The sequence below is a fragment of the Ictidomys tridecemlineatus genome, chromosome 2, assembly GCF_052094955.1.
Source record: "Ictidomys tridecemlineatus isolate mIctTri1 chromosome 2, mIctTri1.hap1, whole genome shotgun sequence".
Lineage (NCBI taxonomy): Eukaryota > Metazoa > Chordata > Mammalia > Rodentia > Sciuridae > Ictidomys > Ictidomys tridecemlineatus.
This window is the reverse complement of record NC_135478.1, coordinates 212,075,989-212,097,629: the sequence shown is the minus strand read 5'-3', so window position 1 is coordinate 212,097,629 and position 21,641 is coordinate 212,075,989. Positions and strand designations below refer to the sequence as shown.

General features: G+C 44.2%; 1 protein-coding gene across 1 annotated transcript; it reads left to right on the top strand.

The window, feature by feature from the left end:
• The first annotated feature begins 1,938 nt into the window (after positions 1-1,938).
• On the top strand, positions 1,939-16,958 carry LOC101961838 (solute carrier family 23 member 1). Its single transcript, XM_078040573.1, has 10 exons — positions 1,939-2,092; positions 5,990-6,171; positions 7,546-7,666; positions 8,703-8,859; positions 9,272-9,525; positions 13,648-13,812; positions 14,018-14,126; positions 14,249-14,344; positions 15,681-15,857; positions 16,822-16,958. Exons 1-10 carry the CDS (start codon positions 1,985-1,987, stop codon positions 16,902-16,904), a joined length of 1,452 nt encoding a protein of 483 aa, XP_077896699.1. The 5' UTR covers positions 1,939-1,984; the 3' UTR covers positions 16,905-16,958.
• The last annotated feature ends 4,683 nt before the right edge of the window (positions 16,959-21,641 follow it).

Sequence of the window (21,641 nt, the reverse complement as noted above, 5' to 3'; positions counted from 1 at the left end):
CATCTCTGTGGTCTGAAAGGGTGGGGAAACAGCCCAATGAGCATCACTGCAGAGGAGCCAATCAACTGGCAGCTGGAAGTTTGCTTGGCCAAGGTGAGTCAACCAGCTGGAAGTTTACTAGGGCTACTGTGAACCAATCAGCTAGAAGTTTCTTGGGGCCCCTTTGGCTGTGGCTCTCAACACACCGTAACAAAATACTCTAGACTATGTGGCTGAAGCAACAGAAATGTATTTCCTCATAGTTCTGTGGCCTGAATTTCCCAGATCAGGGCATCTGCGTGGTTGGGCTCTGGTGTGGGCCTTCTCCTAGTTTATAGATAGCCACCTTCTTGCTGTATCCTGATATAGAAGAGAGAGCTCTCATCTCTCTTTCTCTGCTCATAAAGACACTAATCTTATTGTGGGAACCTCACTCTTATGGCTTCATCTAAACCTAAATACCTCCCAAGGCTCTACTTCCAAATGTCGTGAAGTCGGGCTAGCGCTTCAATATATGAATTTGGGCAGTGGATACCAATATATGGACAGACATAAAATCACATGAATGAAGCACATCTTTCATGGCCTAATGAAGTGCAAATTAACATTTGGGGTTTCTTTGTATGCCTATAAAACTAGATATCAATGCTGATATCAGTGGCAGCAAGTTCAGCATTGGAGGCAAGGAAGTGAGAATGAGGGAATTCCTGCCCTGGTGGAGCCCAGTAATACAGAAGTGGCTAAGACAAGAGGGGCCAGTGCACACAGTGGATTGTGAGCATAATCATAAAGTAGTAAAGGAATCACTGAGGGCATCATAAATGCTTAGCTTATGAGGGCAAAGGCTATGTACATACAGAGAAGTGGTCACTAGAGATCAGCATCCCCCTGACCCATAACTCTCTGCAAGGAACAGCCTCGAGCTTGAGCATTTCAAGATCTTTAAAGGAAAAAACCACATCTGGGTTAACATAGCTTCAAGCAAGCAGGGGTACAGAAGGAGCCGCTAGTTAAACAATGCGATTGGAATGTTGGCATTTCCCGTGAGACTTTCCAGGTTGGCATTGCAGCAAGCAAGTGAAGGGAAGTGGGTCAAAATCACACTAGGTGAGCACAACTAATGGTTACTAACATCTAGACAATAAATCTCTGACAGGGTACACTGTCCAAGAAAAATGGGAATCAAAGAGAGAACAATTTTACATTGTATAAGAATTGCCATTTTGTGTTGCCAAATATGCTCTGCTAAGCAACTCTTGACAGGTACAGAGGGGGAAGTGTTCCCATGGGAGAAGCATTTCTTATATGACATGGAGTCTCAGGGTAACATGGAGACTGTTTAGTTATTTCCCATATAGCCTGGCCCATAACAGGATTGCCCTTGATTTCTGAGGACAAAAGGGGATGTGGAAACCCAGATTTTAGGCTATGAAAATGTCTACATGGGAGTAACCTAGGGAGCATGAGAAGGAACGGAGTGAGCTGTGCTGTGATCTGGGGTCTGGGCATGACTGTCTGGAGCTGGCTTCAGGGTGGGGAGAGAAGAATGGCCCCACTAAGCATGTTCAAGACAGGATCTGGCTACGTTGCTAGGGCCTCACAGAATTGCTAAGGCTGGCTTTGAACTTGGGATATTTCTGCCTCAGCCTCCCAAGTTGCTAGGATTACAGGCGTGTGCCACCACACCTGGCTCCCTTCTAGCTTGGCATCTCCATACTGGGGTTGGGTATGGTGGTCTTTCCCCAGCCCACCTTTTCTACCTGTCCAAAGTTTGACATGCATGTTCCTGAGTCTGCCTTGGAGCTTGGCAGGAGTTCCCTGAAACTGGGGAGAGCAGGGGTTGTGTTGGCCTCTCTGCTGAGCTAGAACTTGGGCTCAAAGGGCCCCTCTGGGTCAGGGAAAGGCCTGTGGGGGAAGGTCTCAGGAAGTGATTGCATCCTCCCGCTCCTCCAGGTTGCCGATTCTCCAGGGATCAACATTTGGTTTTGTGGCGCCTTCTCTGGCCATGCTCTCTCTTCCATCCTGGAAGTGCCCAGAGTGGACACTCAATGCCAGCCAGGTGAATGTCAGCTCACCTGAGTTCACAGAGGAATGGCAGAAGAGGATCCGAGAGGTAAGAAGTTCAGCAGGGGGACAGGTGGGGTCAATTCATTGGCTGAAGCTTTATTATCCAACTCCCTACTAGGAAAGATCTGGGCTTTAGGATAGTGATGGGCAAGTGGACAGATAAGGATCCTGTCCTCAGGAAGCCAGCATTCTAGTGGGTGTGCTTCAATAAGAAGATGCAAGAGGGAAACGTCAGGGAGTCATAGTGCAATGAAGAAAATAAAAGAGGATGATGAGCAGCAGAGGTGATGGGGGCTGCTGGCGAGGAAAAAGCGTAGAGTGTGAAGAGGGGCATCCGTGGGAACACTTTTAATCTTTCAAAAGGAAGAGTTCAAGTGACAGAGATAAGCTCCAATTTCGTTAATACATTTTCTTTTCTTCCCTCTCCCCTCCCTTCCCCCTCCCCTCCCCTCCCCCTCCTCTCCCCCTCCCTCTCCCTCTCCTTTTCTTTCTTTCTTTCTCTTTCTTTCTTTCTTTCTTTCTTTCTTTCTTTCTTTTTTGTGTGTGTGCTTGTAGAGTTTCATAAGGCAGGAATCAGCAAACTATGGTTCTTGGACCAAATTCCATGTGTGGCTATGTTTCTTTAACTGCCCATTAACTACGAATAAATTCTATATTTCAATGTTTGCTTAAGAAAAGGTGTATGTGCCAGAAACCACACATGGCCCGAAATTTTTAAAAAGCATTTCAAAGAGTAGCTTTTAACAGAAGAAGTTTGCCAACTCCTGCTCTAAAACACAGCCCAGCGCAGGAGCCCCTTTTGCCTGGGCTAAGGCAGTCTCTCATCTCCATCATCCTTTCCAACCTCGAGGAGTTCAATGCAATGGGCCACAAGCCCAGTATTAGCTCATATTTTTTGCTACCTCTTCTGGTCGTCAGTGCTGTTAATGAGTGAAAGTTCTATCACGTATCAACCTCATTTTCTTAATTGATTAATTGGTTGGTTTTGTTGACCAGGTCACCCTATTGGGATGGAGGGTGGATTCTCCATGTCTCACTAAATTACATTGACCTGTGCACATGTCAAGGCTGGAACCCACCCATGGTCAGCACACCAACTGTAAATCACAGTCTCAGATGAAAGCCACATGAATATGACTTGCTGAGGTTCAGGAAGCAGTGGAGAGGGAAAATGAACAGTGATTCTGTTCTGAAGAGACAGTGCTTGCAGGAAAAGTAGCAAATTGTGTGTATGGGGGGTGGGGAAATGGCAAGTTCAATTTTCCATACATGAGACCAGTTTAAACTTCATCTCCCAGTGTTATGGTACTTCAGGCCTCACAGAACCACTCACAGTACCAACATATAAAAACAATGGATGAACTGTATTTTCAAATGCATACGGGAGTTGAGAGCCAAGGGGCAATGCCTCTTTCTAGAAACAAGGATGGAAAGCATAGTCAGAAGCATGGGGCTTACGATGGTGGTATGAGCAATCAAGCCAGACACAGGACAAAGGCTCGAAGTTTGGGTTGTAATTATCAGCTGGGCATCCCTCCAGTGAGCAGAGGTCTGTGATAGGGGGAGAGAAAGGAAGCCTCTCTCTCACTCTGCCCAGGAGTCTGTGGGAAGTGTTAGGACACAGATTTGCCTGAGGATTTAAAACTACAGCTCTCAACACGTGAGGGTAGTGGCAAGTTTCCCAAACTCAGGAGTGGAGAGAGGTCCTGTCAACAAAATACCTGTGGCTCTCAGCAGCAGAAAATGTGAAGTCACTCTACGGAATCATCCACATTCCCAGATCTACAAGGCTCCCACAGGAAAAAACAATCCCCTGAAGATGAGCTCAGAGGTGAAAATGTTGGCATTTCACAAAAGAAAATAATGTATTATGAGAGCGACTCAGCAGAAACAAGAGGTAATTGAACAAACTGAAAGGCTATTAAGTCAACATGTTTAAATAAATTTAAGAGGATTGAGACTCATTAGAAACCATACTACACACAATAATAAAGTGGAATAAGAACAGGGAAATTTGAAAATAAAATCAATAGAATGTTAGTAATAAAAAGATGTAGTCATTGCAATTTAAAATTCATTTAAAGCTCAAACAGCATTTATACACAGGGAGATTCATGAACTGAAAGATTATATAAGGAAATAATCCAGAATTCAGCACAGAAAGAGAGAAAAAAATAGGAATATTAAATAAAGAATAAGAAATGTGGAACAGAACAAGATGTCTTCTTGCATCTAATTGGTGTTCTAAAAGGCCATAATAGAGTAAATAGTATTAAAAGATAGAACATCTGATAGTGTAGAACAGATGAAAGATGGAAATACTCTGGAAAAAAGCACATTAAGTCCCAAGTGGAATAAATAAAAGCAAATCCACAGTGAACACATCATAATGAAGCAGCTACATCAAATACACAGAGAAAATCTTAAAAGTAACAAGAAAAGAAAAACAACCTACAAAAGCATAGAAATTGGACATTCTGCAACCTTCTCAGTAAGCAGCCTCAGAGGTTGAAAGGCAATGGAATATTTCCAAACGGCTGAGAAAAAACAGTCATCCTAGAATTCGGTCCCCAACTATAGTATTCTATATCATACAAGATTGGTGACAAAGTCAAACATTTTCAGTGAAACAAAGCTGGACAGAGTTTATTCACTACTGACCTTCTATGAAATAGCTACTAAAAGAAATTCTTCAGGCAAAATAAATTAAATCTTGAATTAAAGAGTGGTGGGAAAGAATCAATAGTGAAGAAAGGACCATGTGGTTAAAGTGTAGGTATATTTGTCAGCTTGGATTGCTATAACAAAAACCCCATAGACTGCATGGCTTAAACAACAGAAATGTATTTTCTCACAGTGATGGAGACTGGAAGCCTCAGATCAGGTTGCCAGCATGGTTGGATTCTGATGAGGGCTCTGTCATTGGTTTGCAGATGGCTGCTTTCTAACTACGTCCTCTCATAGCTTTCTTTGATGCATGGGAAAGAGGATCTTCCTTTTCATATAATGGTCCTAAGGCTGTCATGGGGGCTTCACTCCCCTGACCTCACCTAAACCTTGTTACCTCCCAAGCCTCCATTTCCAAACACCACAATCTTGGGGGCTAGGACTTTGATATCGTAATTTGGAATGTGACACGGTTCAGTGTAGGGCAGTAGGGAAATGTATGTAAGGAGCAACTGCACAAAAATATAAGAAAGTTCATAATAATAATCAATGACAGTGGAAAATATACACTTGGCAATAATAGCATAGAAAACAGAAGATGGTAATAGGAGTTAAAGTTTTCTACAGTCATTGTATTGTTTGGGAGGAGGAAAGAAAATTTTATTTAGCTCTAGACTTTGTTATGTGAAATATTAACACTAAAGAGTTAATAATGATTTCTAAAAGATTAAAAAGGAATGTATGACATCCAAACTGGTAAAGAGAGGAGGTAAAATAAGCTCATTCAAATCCAATAGATAGAGGGTGGCTGAACTAAGGCCACATCTGGCCCATTGCCTGTTTTGGAATAGCCCATGAGCTAAGAATGGTTTTACATTTTCATGGTAATTTTTAAAAGCCCCAAAGAAGGATACTATACCCTGACATATCAAAATTGCATGCTATTTAAATTTCAGAGTCTATTAATGAAGTCCCATTGGAAACAGCTACGCTCACTTGTTCACATCTTGTCTGGAAAAGTTGCAACAGAGCCCGTTTGGCCACCAAGCCTAAAATATTCATTCACTGGTCCTTTACAGAAAAAGACCATTGGAATAGAGATGGAGAGGAGTGAGATCAGGTCTCTCCTCTCAGTTCCTTTGGGTTCCAGCTTTGCCTTTGCCCTCCCTGCCTTTGAATGCACACACAGGGGTCGTGACCAGACTGAGCAGCAGGCTGAGCAGCTTGGCCTGTTTGGGGGGCCTGGGCTGAGCAGAGGCCAACTCTCTCCCTTCAGTTGCAGGGTGCCATCATGGTTGCTTCCTGCATCCAGATACTGGTGGGATTATCAGGCCTCATCGGCTTTCTCATGCGCTTCCTTGGCCCCTTGACCATTGCTCCGACCATTTCCCTGGTGGCCCTGCCTCTCTTTGATTCTGTTGGCAATGATGCTGGAATCCACTGGGGGATTTCTGTCATGTAAGTACTTTCTGGGGAGGAGGCCGAGCCACGCTTTCTTTGGTGGAAGTACAGCTAGTAAGAATAATGTGAGTCCAGGATGCCAGTTTTCATTGAGCTGGGAAAGGGTGCAAAGAATGGCCCCAGCTCTTCACCATTATACTCTAAGAGAGATAAAAGCCCATGATACCAGGAAGCAGCCAGGAGGCCTTGGGGCTGTGGCATGTGAATGAGAGGTGGTCAGCTGGGAGGATCAGGAAACAGGAAATGAGGCCTCAGCATTTAAACAATTTTGGAGGGACCTGGGAGTGACACTGATATGCTCAAGTTCAGGACCCCCAAATGACTACCAAAGACCAAGATCGATGTAAGCAGCAAAGAGGTGTTCATTTCGAGCTAGCTCGGTCCTCTGTGCACACCGCAACTGGTGATGCTGAGGGGTCCTAAGCCCAGGATTTACAGCAGTTTTATACACTCTTTGGGGGAGGCAGGGACTTCACATACATCATAGCATCTCTTAGCAAATCATCACACACCGCAGGAAAATCATAAAACAACTCTAAAACATGATTAGCACATTCACTGATAGGAACAAGTTGGATAAAGGTGATTGGTTAGTTCAAGAGGGGTATTCCTTTGAACTGATTGGTTTAAGCCATGAGGGGAGTAAGTGCTGAACTACTTGGTTTCCCAACATGTCGTCAACCACCATCAACTACTGGGGGGTCATCTGGCATCCCAGGTATTTTCTCTGTCTCATACAGATTTTATTGTTGGTTGCTAGAGGGTTGCGATGGGTCCTCACCTAGCCTGACTGAGTCAGGGAAACCTGGCGCCACAGATCTCTCCTGTTATTTACAGACAAATAACTCAGCAGGGTGGCTATCTGTCTAGAAGTGCTCTGTGGGGTTTTCCAAGGACACGGGTCACGCCCCCTTCCTTGGACAGGCTTTGCTCTGAGGTAGAGGCTGGTTTCTCAAAAATGGAGTCACATCAGTTTCTCAACACTGTCATTCACTCTGCCTCTTGTGGTCTGAGGTGAGGTGTGGGAATCATCAGACCTGCACCAGACCTGCCTGAGAGATATGACAGTCCCTATGGGCCTCAGTGACTCTGTCTGCTGCCAACAGTCTGTTCCTCTCAGATGCACCAGAAACAATGGCATCCTATCCCAGGAGTCCTCTTCAGCCACAAGCAGTTCCAACAGGGACCTCTTTTCAGAGATAGCAGGTATCTACATATGGTGCAAAGGGCGACCAGCTGGAGCCCCGCCTGGTGAGGACATTGGTCCCAGAGACACCTGGTGGCTCAGCTTCTCAGACCACCCCCAAAGCCTCCTGAGCCCCTGCTCAGGATAAGCCCACTTTCCAGCTTGGGTGTGCTTGTTTGTTTCAGGACCATCTTCCTCATCATGCTGTTTTCTCAATTCCTGAAAAACATCCCGGTGCCTGTGCCTGTGTATGGTGGAGAGAAGAAGTGTCACACCTCCAAGTTCTACCTCTTTCAGGTCTTCCCTGTAAGAAGCACCTCTTACCCACCCTCTTCCATTCATAATTGATGTACCTGGAGATTGTCAGCAACTTCCCTGCGCCCAGGTGGCCCCCAAATCAAAGCTCCTCCATCTGTGGTGGCCTTAGGAGGAAGAAAGAGTCCCAGGACTGGGGGTATACTTTTCGGCTGTTGGTCCTTCCTCACAGGCTTCTCTCCCAGGAGCCCTAGTCGCTGTTCTGGGCACAGTTGTGTCTTCTTGTCCTCATACAAGGTACTGGGAGAGAGCCAGGTTCACCTCTAATGATGTAAAACTAAGGGTCTGAAGGAGCCTGCTGAGCCAAATTGCTTAGATCAGGGTCTTTCCCAATGGCTCACGGGCAATCCAACTGCTGGTGAGCAAGATGGCGCATACCTTCCCAGAGCCTTCTTTGTTGATTTCACACCACGCTGTCCAGTGTGTAATTGTCACCATAGCTGTGTCTTCAGGTTTAACTGAGAACTGTGTTTCTCAAGGTACAAAGAAACTTCCATATAATGATCTTTTTGATCTTTCAATAACCCTGCAGTCCAATGATTCCAAAATTCTGTGTGCATGTGAAAAACTTGGAGAATTCACAAAGAATATGGAGATCTGGGGTCCCACCACCAAATATAAAATTGATATACCTGTGGACCTCACTTTCAGGCCCTGTTTCAGGCCCTGCAGAACAGTGATTGTAATTCCATGGTAGAGATGACAAAACTAAGTCTCAGAGGGTTTGCTCCCAGGTCACATGATCAGCAATCAGTGGAGAGAGAGCAGGTGGGAATCCTTCTGCTCCATGCTGTGCCCAGTGTGCTGGATTTTCCTGCCCCATAGTCTCCTCCCATAGTTTGTTTTGTGCTTCTATTTCCAGCCTGTTTCTTTAATGTGCTAAGTTCTCCATGGACACAGCAGGTTCCTGTTGTCACTAGCAGTGTGGTCACCCAGCACTTGCTTATCTGAGCATGTTCCTGGACCCCTCCTGAGGGAGGAAAGGGGGTAGGAGCTGGCAGAGCTGAAGGGAGACTCCCTTTGGCAGGTGATGCTGGCTCTCTGCATTTCCTGGTTCATCTGCTTCATGCTCACGGTCACCAACACTCTCCCCTCGTCCCCCACTGACTATGGGTACCTGGCCCGCACTGACACCAAAAGCAATGTCCTGCACCAGGCCCCTTGGTTCCGCATCCCTTACCCAGGTAAGGAGAAGATAGGTATCCTTCTAGCTTGGGCCACTGGATCTGTGTGGCTCAGGTCACGGGATGGACAGTTGAACAGGGCTGGGGGAGGGGTTGATAAGGAGAGGTAGGCCCCAAGGAGTCCATATTTGACTCCTACAGGAGAAGAGACTCCAGGTTGTTATAAGAATTCCAAAACCTTCAGGCCTCCCTAGGAATAGGCCATTTCTGCTTCTTTCTGTGCACAGTGACCTCAAGTTCTGGGCATCTGATAAGACTCAGGAGGAATGGCAGGGCAAGAATCCAGGCAAAGCCAAAGTCGTTGTAAGAGCTGCCAACTCCTTACAGTCTCCCAGAAAGCCCTCTAGCCAGGAAATGATGTGGGTTTCCTCAGCCTCCTCTGACTGGACACCCCCCTGCACTGCATTTTCAGGACAATGGGGCCGCCCCACCATCAGCCTGGCTGGAGTCTTTGGGATCATTGCTGGGGTGGTCTCCTCCATGGTGGAGTCTGTGGGTGATTATTATGCCTGTGCCCGGCTGGTGGGAGCCCCACCTCCTCCAAAGCATGCCATCAACCGCGGCATTGGCATCGAGGGTCTTGGCTGCTTATTGGCAGGAGCCTGGGGGACAGGAAATGGCACCACCTCCTTCAGCGAGAATGTTGGCGCACTGGGGATCACCAAGGTAAGTCTACTGATGGTGGCTCCTGGGGACAGGCTGGGTACCTGAATCTGCCACCGTACCTGCTACTTTCCTGTTGCTTCTATAGCAAATTAGCACAAAGTGATGGCTTCAAACAACCCAAACTTATTATCTTCTTATTTTACTTTATTTTGTTATTTTTAGCTACACATGGCAGTAGAATGTATTTTGATATGTCATACATACATGGAGTCTAACTACCCCTTCTCGTGGTTGTACATGATGTGGAGTTTCACTGGTCGTGTATTCATATATGAACATAGGAAAGTTATATAAGATTCATTCTATTGTCTTTCCCATTCTCATTCTCCTTCCCCCCATCCTCACCATTCCCCGTGTCCAGTCCAATGAACCTCCACTTTCCTCCACCTCTGCCTATTGGGAGTCAGCATCTGTATATCAGAGAGAACATTAGCCTTTGGATTTTGGCAATTGACTGATTTCACTTAGCATGATAATCTCCAGTTCCATCCATTTACCAGCAAAAGCCATCATTTCATTCTTCTTTAAGGCTGAGTATATACCATTGTGTATGTGGATCACATTTTCTTTATCCATTCATCTATTGGGGGGCACCTAGGTTGGTTCCATAGCTTAGCCATTGTGAATTGGGCTGCTATGAACATTGATGTGGCCACATCACTATACTATGCAGATTTTACATCATCTGGGTATACACCAAGGAGTGTGATAACTGGGTCAAATGGTGGTTCCAGTACAAGTTTTTGGAGGAATCACCACACTGCTTTTCCGAGTGTTGCACCAATTTGCAGTCCCACCAGCAATGTATGAGTATACATCTTTGCTCCACATCCATGCCAACACTTATTGTTGCTCATATTCTTGATAATTGCCAGTCTGACTGGAGTGAGATGAAATCTCAGTGTGGTTTTAATTTGCATTTCTCTAATTGTTAGAGATGATGAGCATCCAAAAGACTTTTTTTGCCATTAGAGGCAACGTATTGGCAAATTTGAGGGTTATGATAGGTGCCTCTGCAGGGCCCATGATTCCACTTTCTGTCCTTGACTTTGTTGGACTGTGGCCATGCCACAAGGAAAACGTCTATTCTGTCACTGGTGGGTACTGGAGAGAGTCATTCCTTTCTGAAGTTTAGGTGGGGGCTTCCTTACCTACAGACCTGAGTGATCCACTGTGCATGGCAGCCCCTCCTGATGTCCCCAAGGCACTTCACACACAGTGACTTCTGGGAAGCCCAACGCATGCCCTATCTAACTTCTCCTGCCGTCCTTGTCTCTTTTCACCCCACTGGCATGTCCTCCTTAACTTCTTGCTCACCTGTTGGTTCTGATTTCTCCCCATGGCCCCCTTCCTGTCTCCTTTCATCTTCCCCAGTGCCGCAGCCTGATCATCTCCCGCCTGGATACTAAAGTAGTGCCTTCCATCCTGTCTTCTCAGGATCTTGCCCATCTACTTCTCATGGCTCCCCATTTTCTACACTATAGATCAATCAGATCAGCAAGAACTCTTGAGAATGATGTTTTCTAAAGTGACTTAGAGCCAGGTGGCACAGCCTATAATCCCAGTGGTTAGGAAGGCTGAGGCAGGAGGATATCAAGTTCAAAGCCAGCCTTAGCAACAACAAGGCTCTAAGCAACTTAGTGAGACTTGTCTTAAAATAAAAACATAAAAGAGAGCTGGGATGTGGCTCAGTGGGTAAGCATTCCTGACTTCAATCCCTGCTGCCAAAAAATAAAGTGACTTAGAAAACCATAGTGTTTCCTTGTTGCTTTCTATATGTTTCTGTGAATTCTGGCAGTGGTCCCAGAGCAAGTCCTGTGAGCCAAGGAGAAATACAGCACCTCCCCCACACACACCCTGACTTGCCCTGCCTTATGGCTCCCTCAGTGGCTCATGTGCATCTTGAAGGCAGAGTCTTTATAGCATCAGATCTATCTTCCTCTGTGCCCTGTATGACCTCTGGCACAGCTGGAGCTAAAATCTGTGAGCAAATGTTTGAGCCAGCACCCAACCCTACAGCAAGTCCTATGTTCCATGACACCCACTCTGTAAGAGTTCAAAGCCATTCATGCAAGTGAGGGGAACATTTTCCACATGAGGACCATTAACCCATGCAGAAATAAGATACAGTGCTACATAAGTACAAAGCAGTGGATATTTCCTTTCCCACTAAATGGAATAAATCTCATGTGAACAAAAAATTATGTCAATAAAAAAAAAAGGCCATTTTTTCTGGACATCATTTCCAAGCTAAGGTCATCAGAGGAAAAGGTGAAAGTTGGAAATAAAGGTACATAGATGAAAACACGGCTACACATCAAGCATAAGACCCATCAACTGGGAAAGAGGTGAAGGTGCTAAGACCACTCGCTTTTATGGAATCGCGCGCCCCCTTGCTGCCCTTTGAGGTACTGCCCCGTGTTGTGCCTCTCCAGCAATGAGTTCCCACAACTTCTTGATTCTCTCCAAGTCTTGGGGGAAATAAGATTAAAGGCCAGAATTCTCCTGTCAGTTCTGTAGGATGTCCTGCTGCCAGCCCATATGTCATTCGTGAGACTAAAACAGCCCAGGGCTGTATGCAAAGTGTGTGCAGTAATAAGATTGGGGAATGACTTCCATCCTTAGGAGACTAGTGGCAAGTGCAAAGGACATGGGTTGACCCTGACACATCTATCCATGGTGCTTGTAGTCATGCCTCTGTTCTCACAGCCAATTGTCAAGGCTGTAAGGAAAACAAAATGTTCTTTGATGTGGTAAGAATTTCTAATGAAGACAGTTAAATAAATAAGCATCTTGCTTGGAAAGAGTAAAACAGGCAAGTGTACAATCAGCTACTTTATCACTGCATTGATGGACTTTAGTTGAGGCTGGAGTATCTTTTCAAAAGGTTTTAATTGTGGTAAAAAGCACTAAACATTCAATTTACTCTGGTAACTGCTATTAGATGTACAATTCAGTAGTGTTTATCATATTCAAATTGTTATATGACACATATCTAGAACTTTTTCATCTTGCAAGACTGAAACTATATTATAGTTTCTGTTAGGGTCTGTGGTAGGTACATGGGAATGAGAAACAGATTCAAGAACTATCTAAATATATTCATCAACACTGGATTTATGAGGATGAGAATATTTGTAATATAGCCCTAATTTCCAAGAATGATATGGAATCCTCCAAATTGGAGGATCATTATTTGAAGACTTGTTTCCAACCAGTTTTAGGTTCACAGCTAAAATGAGTGAGAGATAATGAGACCCATTTCTGCCACACAGGCATAATGGCCTTCCGCCACTCTGGCGGTACATTTGTTATGGTTGATGAACTGACATCATCATCACTACCCACAATCCACAATTTACATTAGGGTTCACTCCTGGTGTTGTACATCTTGCAGATTTAGACAAGTGTATAAGGACACATGTATACCACTGCAGTATTATACAGATTGTTTTCAGAGGTCATTTCTGCCTCACTGATACAAGTTGTCACCCAAACCCCAGTTGTGAGCCTTGATTAGCACAACCATTGGTAATGACAGCAGGGTGGCAGCTGTGTGCCCCAGAATTGAGACCAGCTATGTGATGGGGTGGATGTTGACCAAGGTCCAAGATACAGGGTGAGCTATTTTTTAAGCCTTTGTAGAAACTGTGTTTTATTTCAAGATCTAATAGCAATTGTAAGGAGGTAGCCAAACACATTTCTTTAGCATTCCAAGACTCCTTGTCACTCTGGGATCTCTATGCAAACCAGGTAACAGCTGTCAGTGAGAAGCAGGGCTGAGATTGGCTCTCAAACCCCCATTCTTAAGCACAGGGCCACTGCCACTCCAGAGAGACTAATCCCCTCATGTGCGGTCTTCCTATGGGAGAGCATTTGGTCCAGCACTTCAAGACAGGTATGAGAGTGACAGAGTGGAGAAGTGAGGGCAGAGGCTGGGCCCCAAAGTTATGCCTTCATTTTCTCTCTCTCCAACCCCATTTGGGAACAGAGGGTATGAAGTATGTTCTGGGGCCCTGTTCCTAAAAATCCATCTCAGCAATGCTCAAGGTGACCTGTAACAAGGCCTCTGGGATGTCTGGCCTGCCGGATTCTCCATCCCCCTCTCCCTGATTGCCACAGGTGGGGAGCAGGATGGTGATTGTTACAGCGGGCTTCGTGTTGCTCCTGATGGGTGTTTTGGGGAAGATCGGGGCTGTGTTTGTCACCATTCCAACCCCACTGATTGGGGGCATGTTCCTTGTCATGTTCGGGATCATCAGTGCCGTGGGGATCTCCACTCTGCAGGTGAGATGGGCAAGTTGCCTCAGAAAAGTAGCAGGAGCCCAGAGGATGGAGATGGGCAGAATGGGACAGGGGGAGGAGAAGGGAATCCTTGGCTTGGAACCACACTGCTCCCAAATGGAAGAGAGAAGTAGCCAGAGATGTCCAACCTTCTGAAAGGTCATGAAGGAGTGATCTCAGCACCTCTCTCTGGGCCTTCCTCCTGCAGTACGTGGACATGAACTCATCCAGGAACCTCTTTGTCTTTGGCTTCTCCATTTACTGTGGCCTCACCATTCCCAACTGGGTGAAGAAGAACCCCGAGAAGCTGCAGACAGGTGATTGCTCTTCACCTCTCCATTTTGTCACTCTGCTCTGTCCCCTACACAGTCACCACTCTAGTTGTGGAGCCAGCAGAGACCCAGGGTCCTGTGAACCTGTCACTTTTGTCTCATTATAGGCATTCTCCAGCTGGACCAGGTCATCCAGGTGTTGCTGACCACAGACATGTTTGTTGGAGGATTTCTGGGCTTTCTCCTGGATAACACCATCCCTGGTAGGGCTCACCTGTGAACTGGCAATGTGGATAAATGGGTACAGTCTGAATGACGAGGAGAGCTTCTAGCTATGATAACTGTGACAGGCTGGTCACTGGTCATGGTACACCTTGAGTGGGCTCTAGGTCTGGAGATGAGGGTATGGAAGGGTCTGTATTAGTCAGCTTGGGCTGCTATAACAAAACATCCTAGCCCTGGGGGCTTAAACCATTTCTTCTCTCACAGTTCTGGGGTCTAAAAATCTGTGATCAGGGAGCTGATAGGTTTGGTTATTTCTGGGATCTCTCTCCTTAGCTTGCAGATGGCCTTTCCTCTGTGTGTGCAAATTCCTGGTATCTGATCCTGTGTCCTAACCCTTTCTTATAAAGATGCCAGCCACATTGGATTAGGAGTCACCCTAAAGGCCTCTTTGTAACTTAACTACCTCATTGTAATGGTCCTATCTCCAAATATAGTCACATTCTGAGAAACTGGGATTTGGGTTTCAATGTATGAATTTTAAAGGAGAGAGAGTTCACCCCACAGCAGAGCCCTAAATGGGAAATGTACCAGAAGCAACAGGAAAAAGACACAGCCCTGGCTTTCATGAAGCCTATAATTTAATTGGTGAGAGAGATCACACATATTCATTTATTCACTCATATTATAAATAAAATTCCACGAATCACTTGCTATATAGCAGGTGCTATGTACCAAGAATATGAAGAGTAGTAAGATATGTCCCTTCTGGAAGTCCATAGGCTAATGGGGAACGAGGCATGAAAGCAGACAAGTCTGGTACTGGGTAATACGTGCTGTGAGGAGCAAATAGAGTGTGCAGGGGTCCAAGGAGCTGATGTGGAAATCAAGAGGCCCAGTCTCTGAAGGTTGCGGTAGCCAATGTCCAGCAGCATTCCTCTCTCTCTCTGGCCTCCCTCAGCCTCTCCTGGGGACCTCTGTGGTAGCACCTGCTTCATGGTATTCTGTTTCACACGGTGACTGTCCACCAAGTGTGAAGTGCATCTGTATATTCCATGCATATTCAAGTGAGGACAGGTTTGGAAAGGGGTTTTCCACACGGCTGTGCTGGGCTCCTTGTGAGGCTCAGAGGATGCCTGCAGGGATGAGCTCTGATTCTTGAGCTGGGCTTAGAGGAGAAGGAGGAGAAAGGAGAAGAGGAGTAGATGGAGGCAGATGAAGTGGGGACGAGATGGAGGAGGAGGTGTCAATGGGGGCATGTGCACCAGGGTGCCAAGAGGAGGCCACAGGTCCTAGCATGTGGCCACCAGAGCCTCCCTCTGCCCTGTCTTCCCGTGCCATCAGGACCCACTCTTGACTTCTCCTGTCCTACATTAGGAAGCCTGGAGGAGCGAGGCATCCTGGTATGGAATCAAGTCCAGGAGAATTCCAAGGAGACTACTCTGAAGTCCTCGGAGGTTTATGACTTTCCCTGGGGCATTGGCACCAAGTTCTGCACGTCCTCCTACATCCGGGTCCTCCCCTTCTGGCCCAGGCTGGACCACAGTGACAAAGGTGAGATGGGCATGAGCCAGCTTGCCCACTGCTCCCAGGCTTCCTTCAGAAAGCACCTGACAGGTGCTGTAGAAACCAGGATGTGAGGAGAACGGTCCTCCTGCATGGCCGAGCCCTGGACAGACTTCTGCCTTTGTGATATGCACCAATCTGCCTTCATGAGCTGGAGGTGCCCACCCTCTCCAACACCTGCGGCACCTGTACACCATGGCAGTCAGGAAGCTTCAGGTTATAATAGTGACCTATGGGCTCTGTCCAGGTCACTTGGTCATTGTATTTGACCTTGACCTGTCCTTCTGCTATTCTCCCAGCTCTGGTGTGGACAGGTGTGGCTGCTGTCCACACAGAACACTGCTCCACCATTGTGCTTTGCAGTATTTTGAAAGATTGGGAGGAAGAGGCCTGGGTAGGGTATGGACAGTGGTGGCTGTTTGCTGGAAGGTGACACTGAAAGCGCACTTTATTCCCCTTCGCCAATATAGACCCAGTTCTCATACGTCTCTCTTTGATCCTATCTGCTTTTTTTAAAGGACAAACTTCCACTAAAGGGCTATCTTTGAAGATTCAATGCACACTAAAGTTTGGTAGGAAGTCACCAAACCCAGCACTCTCTAGTCCCAAGTTACAGGAGAAGATCACACCTAGAAGGGTGCTGGCTGGAAAAACCGCCACAACACAACAAAAATCAGGCACACATCACTTATTTTTTTAATTTTTTGATACTTGAACCCAGGACTTCAGACTTGCTAAGGAAGCACTCAACTACTAAGTTACATCCCAGCCCTCTTAACATTTTTTTTTAAATTTTGAGACAGAGTCTCATTAAATTGCTCAGGCTGGGTTCAAACCTGTGATCCTCCTGCCTCAGCCTCCTAAGTAGCTGAGGATATGAGCATGCACCACCACACCCGTCTCATAACTCACTAATGAACACAGAAACATTGATCATTTATGTCTTCCTCAGATCCACTGGCCACAACTCTCACTGACTTGGGTGAACGAGATAAGATGTATATAACCCACATGTCAGAGGAGGCTACTTCCTGAAATACTGGACAACTGAGACACCCACCTGTCTGGGACCCATTGACCTTCCCTGGAAATATCATAAAAGGTTCTTCTGCCAGGTGCAGTGCCACACACCTGTAATCCCAGCAACTGAGGAGGTCGAGGCAGGGTGATTGCCAGTTTGGGACCAACCTGGGCAGCTTAGCAAGACCCTGTCTCAAAATAAAAGATAGAAAGGGCTGGGGGTGTAGCACCCCTGAGTTCAATCCCCAGTAGCAAAAACAACAACAATAACAACCCCAAACTCCCTTAGGTCAAGGGATAAGATTGAAGGTCAGAGCCGACCATCTTCTAACAGTGCCTGGTTCTTGTTAATAAAGCTGTTTCTCCATCACTCTGGCTCTGGATTATCCACTCTACCAGGTGGCAGGGAGCTACAACTTGAAGCAAACAAGTTTTTTCTTCTCCAAAGTTACCAGAGCCTGCAGCCTCTGTCGCAGTCTGGCTGGGCACAATTCATGAGCCACTTATCAAGCAGAAACAAACTTTATTTTTAGAACACACACCGCACACACAAGCTCTTCAGGAATTCCCTCAGAGCACATCTGCCACAACTGGCTTCCCACAAGCCTCACCAGCCCCACCAATTCATCCTGCTCTTGAGGCCATTGGCTGGGTAGAATGGGCAGAGCCAAAAAAAGTCCCCCAATGAGGGGCTCTGTGGTCTGAAAGGGCGGGGAAACAGCCCAATGAGATCACTTCAGAGAAGCCAATCAGCTGGTAGCTAGAAGTTTGCTGGGGCCGCTGTGAGCCAATCAGTTGGAAGGTTGCTGGGGCCACTGTGAGCCAATCAGCTGGAAGTTTGCTGGGGCCCCTTTGGCTGTGGCTCTCAACATCTCCCACTCTCTGTTCAAACAACAATCATGTGGTTTAGGGACCATGCCTGCCTTAGGTTGTCCAATACTACATATGGGCTTTACCCGTCATCAGATGAGCTGACCTCAAGGCGTCAGCCTCCTGCCTTTGGTTGGTACCATTGCAATTGGATCTTACCTGTCATTGACTACTGGTCCAGCATACAGCCACACCTGGGGCTAGGTCTTTGTACCAGCAGGGGGGTGAGGTTCTTTGCCTCACCTCTATTAGCCCCCAAATTTTAGGTGAACAACCATCACAAGCAGAAGGGAGGAGGATACACCAAGCCAATTGGAAAAATTGTACCACTGATGACACCATCAAAAAAAATACCCCAACACTACCACAAGTCGATGCACCAACAGATAGTTCATGATGCATACAAGTGAGTTCACAATGCATACAAGTGATACATAATCCAGGCAAGTTCTGCAAGCAGTACAGTGATAGCTATTGCAGAATATATGGATTGGTTTTATCTTTGTCTTCACTGGCACTGGGATGAAGATAAGAATTCTGGCAATAATGGCTAAAGAAAAAAATATGTAACATTCCAGAAGGCACTAAAAGAAAACAATTTTCTGAACAATTTACCTTATCTTGAACAGAATTATTAAATATAATGAAAAGGAAAGGTGAAAGTAAACAAACAGATCTGTTAACCTCCTTCTTTGTTCACATATTAAAACAATCCTCAACAGCTGTTTACCCAATTTAAATTAAACCATTTAAATAAAATAAAAAAATTTGGATCCAGTTTTTCATGAGCACTCATCATATGTGATATATGGACATACACACATACAAACATACAACATAAAACACAAGTGTGCACACATAATATAATACATAAAACACATAACATCATAGTAAAGGCCTTATAACTTTTTACAGGTGAAATCTCCATTGCAATGTTTAAAAACTCTGTAGTCAAAAAATAGAACTGATCAGTAAAACATTAACCTCGGTCTGTATGAGCTCAAAAAACAGAATAGAACTTCATGATGTGAGAAAGGGCAATAATAAAATACATATTGAAAAAAGCATCCTGGTTCTGTCGAAGATATAAGGATAGCCAAACTGGAGTTTTGGATATCAGCTGTTATGGATTTGAGCCAAATAATCTTTTTTTTGGTCTGTAGAAATCGATTTAGTTATTCTTTCTGGAATCCAAATCGACTGTCGTTCTCCCTGTGGAAACACATAAACAGACCGCTGACTCCAGACAATCACTGGGTCAGGACCTTTCCATTGTCCTGTTAGAATATCCTTCCAAAGTACCTTGGGCTTATGTACATTTTTTGGACACATATGCCTTTCCGCAGCACTAAGTCCTGATGAATCCAAATTTTAAAAGTTTAGAGTAAAAAGGGTTATTTTAAGTTTATCTTTGGGGAATATATACCCCTTCCCAATTCCCTCTTTTTGCTTTAATAAGTACATTTTAATAGTTTGATGAGCTCTTTCAACCATGCTTTGTCCCTGTGGATTGTATGGGATTTCTGTTATATGAGTAATGCCAAATGATGAGCAAAATTGCTTAAAAGAGGTAGAAGTATAACCAGGGGCATTATCTGTTTTTAACTGTTTTGGAACACCCACAGTGGAAAAATTATGTAAGCAATGAGCTATAATATCTTTAGTTTTTTCTCTGGCATGAAGGGAGCCCATCAAAAGTCCAGAAAAAGTATCAACTGTAATATGTCAATATTTTAATTTTCCAAATTTTGGCAAGTATGTGATGTCCATCTGCAAAATATGATTAGGTATCAGTCCTCAAGGATTGACTCCAAGATTAACTTGTGGTAAAAAGGTCACACAATTTTGACATTGTTTTATTATTTGTCTAGCTTGTTACTTAGTTACTTTAAAATGCTTTTGTAAAATATTAGCATTGACATAAAACTTTTTATGAAAATTTGTAGCTTCTTCTAGTGTACAGAAAATATGTATGTCATGTGTAGTTTTATCTGCTAAGTCAAACTAAGGGCTCCTGGCAATCCTGTATGTGCTCTGATATGTCCTATAAAGAATGGATCTTTTCTGTCCCAGATTAGACTTTGTATAGTGGAAAGCAAAGAGAAAACAGTAGAGGAAGGGGAAATCCTACCAGCATCTTCAAGGGATACTATAGCATTAACTATATACTGACTATCAGAAAATAAATTAAATACAGAATCTTTAAACATCACAAAAGCTTGTAATACTGCATTAAGCTCTACTTTTTGAGCTAATTGTTTGGGTACTAAAAATGTAAGAGTTTCATAATGTGTAACTACTGCTGCTGTACCATTATTTGACCCATCAGTGAATATATTTGGAGCATTCATGATAGATGTTTTTCTTGTCATTTTTGGAAAAATTACAGGATGCGATGACCAAAAAGACAATAAAGGATTAGATGGTAAGTGGTTATCAAATGAAACATTAGATTTGCACACGATTATTGCCCAAGTATTTAACTCATTAACTAACTCATCCATTTGATTCATAGTATATGGAGTAATAATTTTATTGGGAGAAATTTCAAACACTCCCTTTGTTGCTTTTATTCCTTTGAGTATTAATTGTCCTACAGCCTCAGGATACCTAGTAAGAATAGTGTTAGGGGAATAAGATAAATGTATCCATAATAATGGACCTTCTTGCCAAAATACTCCTGTAGGAATATTATTTGTTGGTAGTACAATAAATAATAAAGACAAACTTATATCAATTCTATCCAAATGCATATTTTTCATATATGTTTCAATGATTTTTAATGCCTTTCTTGCTTCAGGCATTAACATTCAGGGTGAATTTGGATCTGATGAACCTTTTAGGATATCAAATAAAGGTCCTAACTCTCTTGTTGGTATGCCTAGATAAGGCCTTATCCATTTTATGTCTCCTAATAACTTTTGAAACTTGTTAAGTGATTTGAGTTCATCTATTCGTATTTGAATTTTTGTTGGATGGACCATGGTTGAGGATAATAGAATTCCTAAATAATTAATTGGAAAATTTAATTGTACTTTATCTATTGCTATCTCTAGATTATAATTTTTAATAAGTTTGTAAGTGTGGCATAACATTCTAGCAATGTGTTTTTATCTTTGTGTGCTAATAATACATCATCCATATAGTGAAATATTTGTAGTTCAGGATTTTGATTTCTAGGTGGCTGGATTACTTTCTTAACATAAATTTGACACATAATTGGGCTGTTAGTCATCCCTTGAGGGAATACTTTCCATTCATATCTCTGATCAGGACCTTCATGATTCAGCGCAGGGATAGTAAATGCAAAAATTGGACTATCCTCAGGATGAATTGGAATTGAAAAAAAACAATCTTTAATGTCTATAACTAAAACATACCAGGTTTTTGGCAAAGCAGACAATTCAGGAATCCCCAATTGAGCAGGTCCCATAATAACCATCTCATTATTAATGGCTCTTAAATCTTGCAATAATCTCCATTTACCAGATTTCTTTTTGATGACAAAAATGGGAGTATTATGTGGAGATACAGAAGGTTGTATATGTCCTTCCGCTAATTGTTGTTTGACCAGGTCATGGGCTGCTTGTATCTTTTCTTTAGTCAGGGGCCACTAAGGAAACCATACTGGTCTTTCTGATTTCCAAGTAATTTTGATTGTCTCAGTGACTCCTTCTGAAAATCCAATCCATGTCTGTCTGTTCCTTGATCTATTTGTATTGTAGCTGCTACACCTTGTTCTTGTTCTCCTAATCTTTTTCCTTTTCTAAAACCTTGTCTAGCCCTAATAGTGGGGGCATTTGGATTGATGTTATTTGTTAATATTAGTCCTATTTGATCTAGGACATCTCATCCCCATAAATTTATAGGCAGATTATCCAA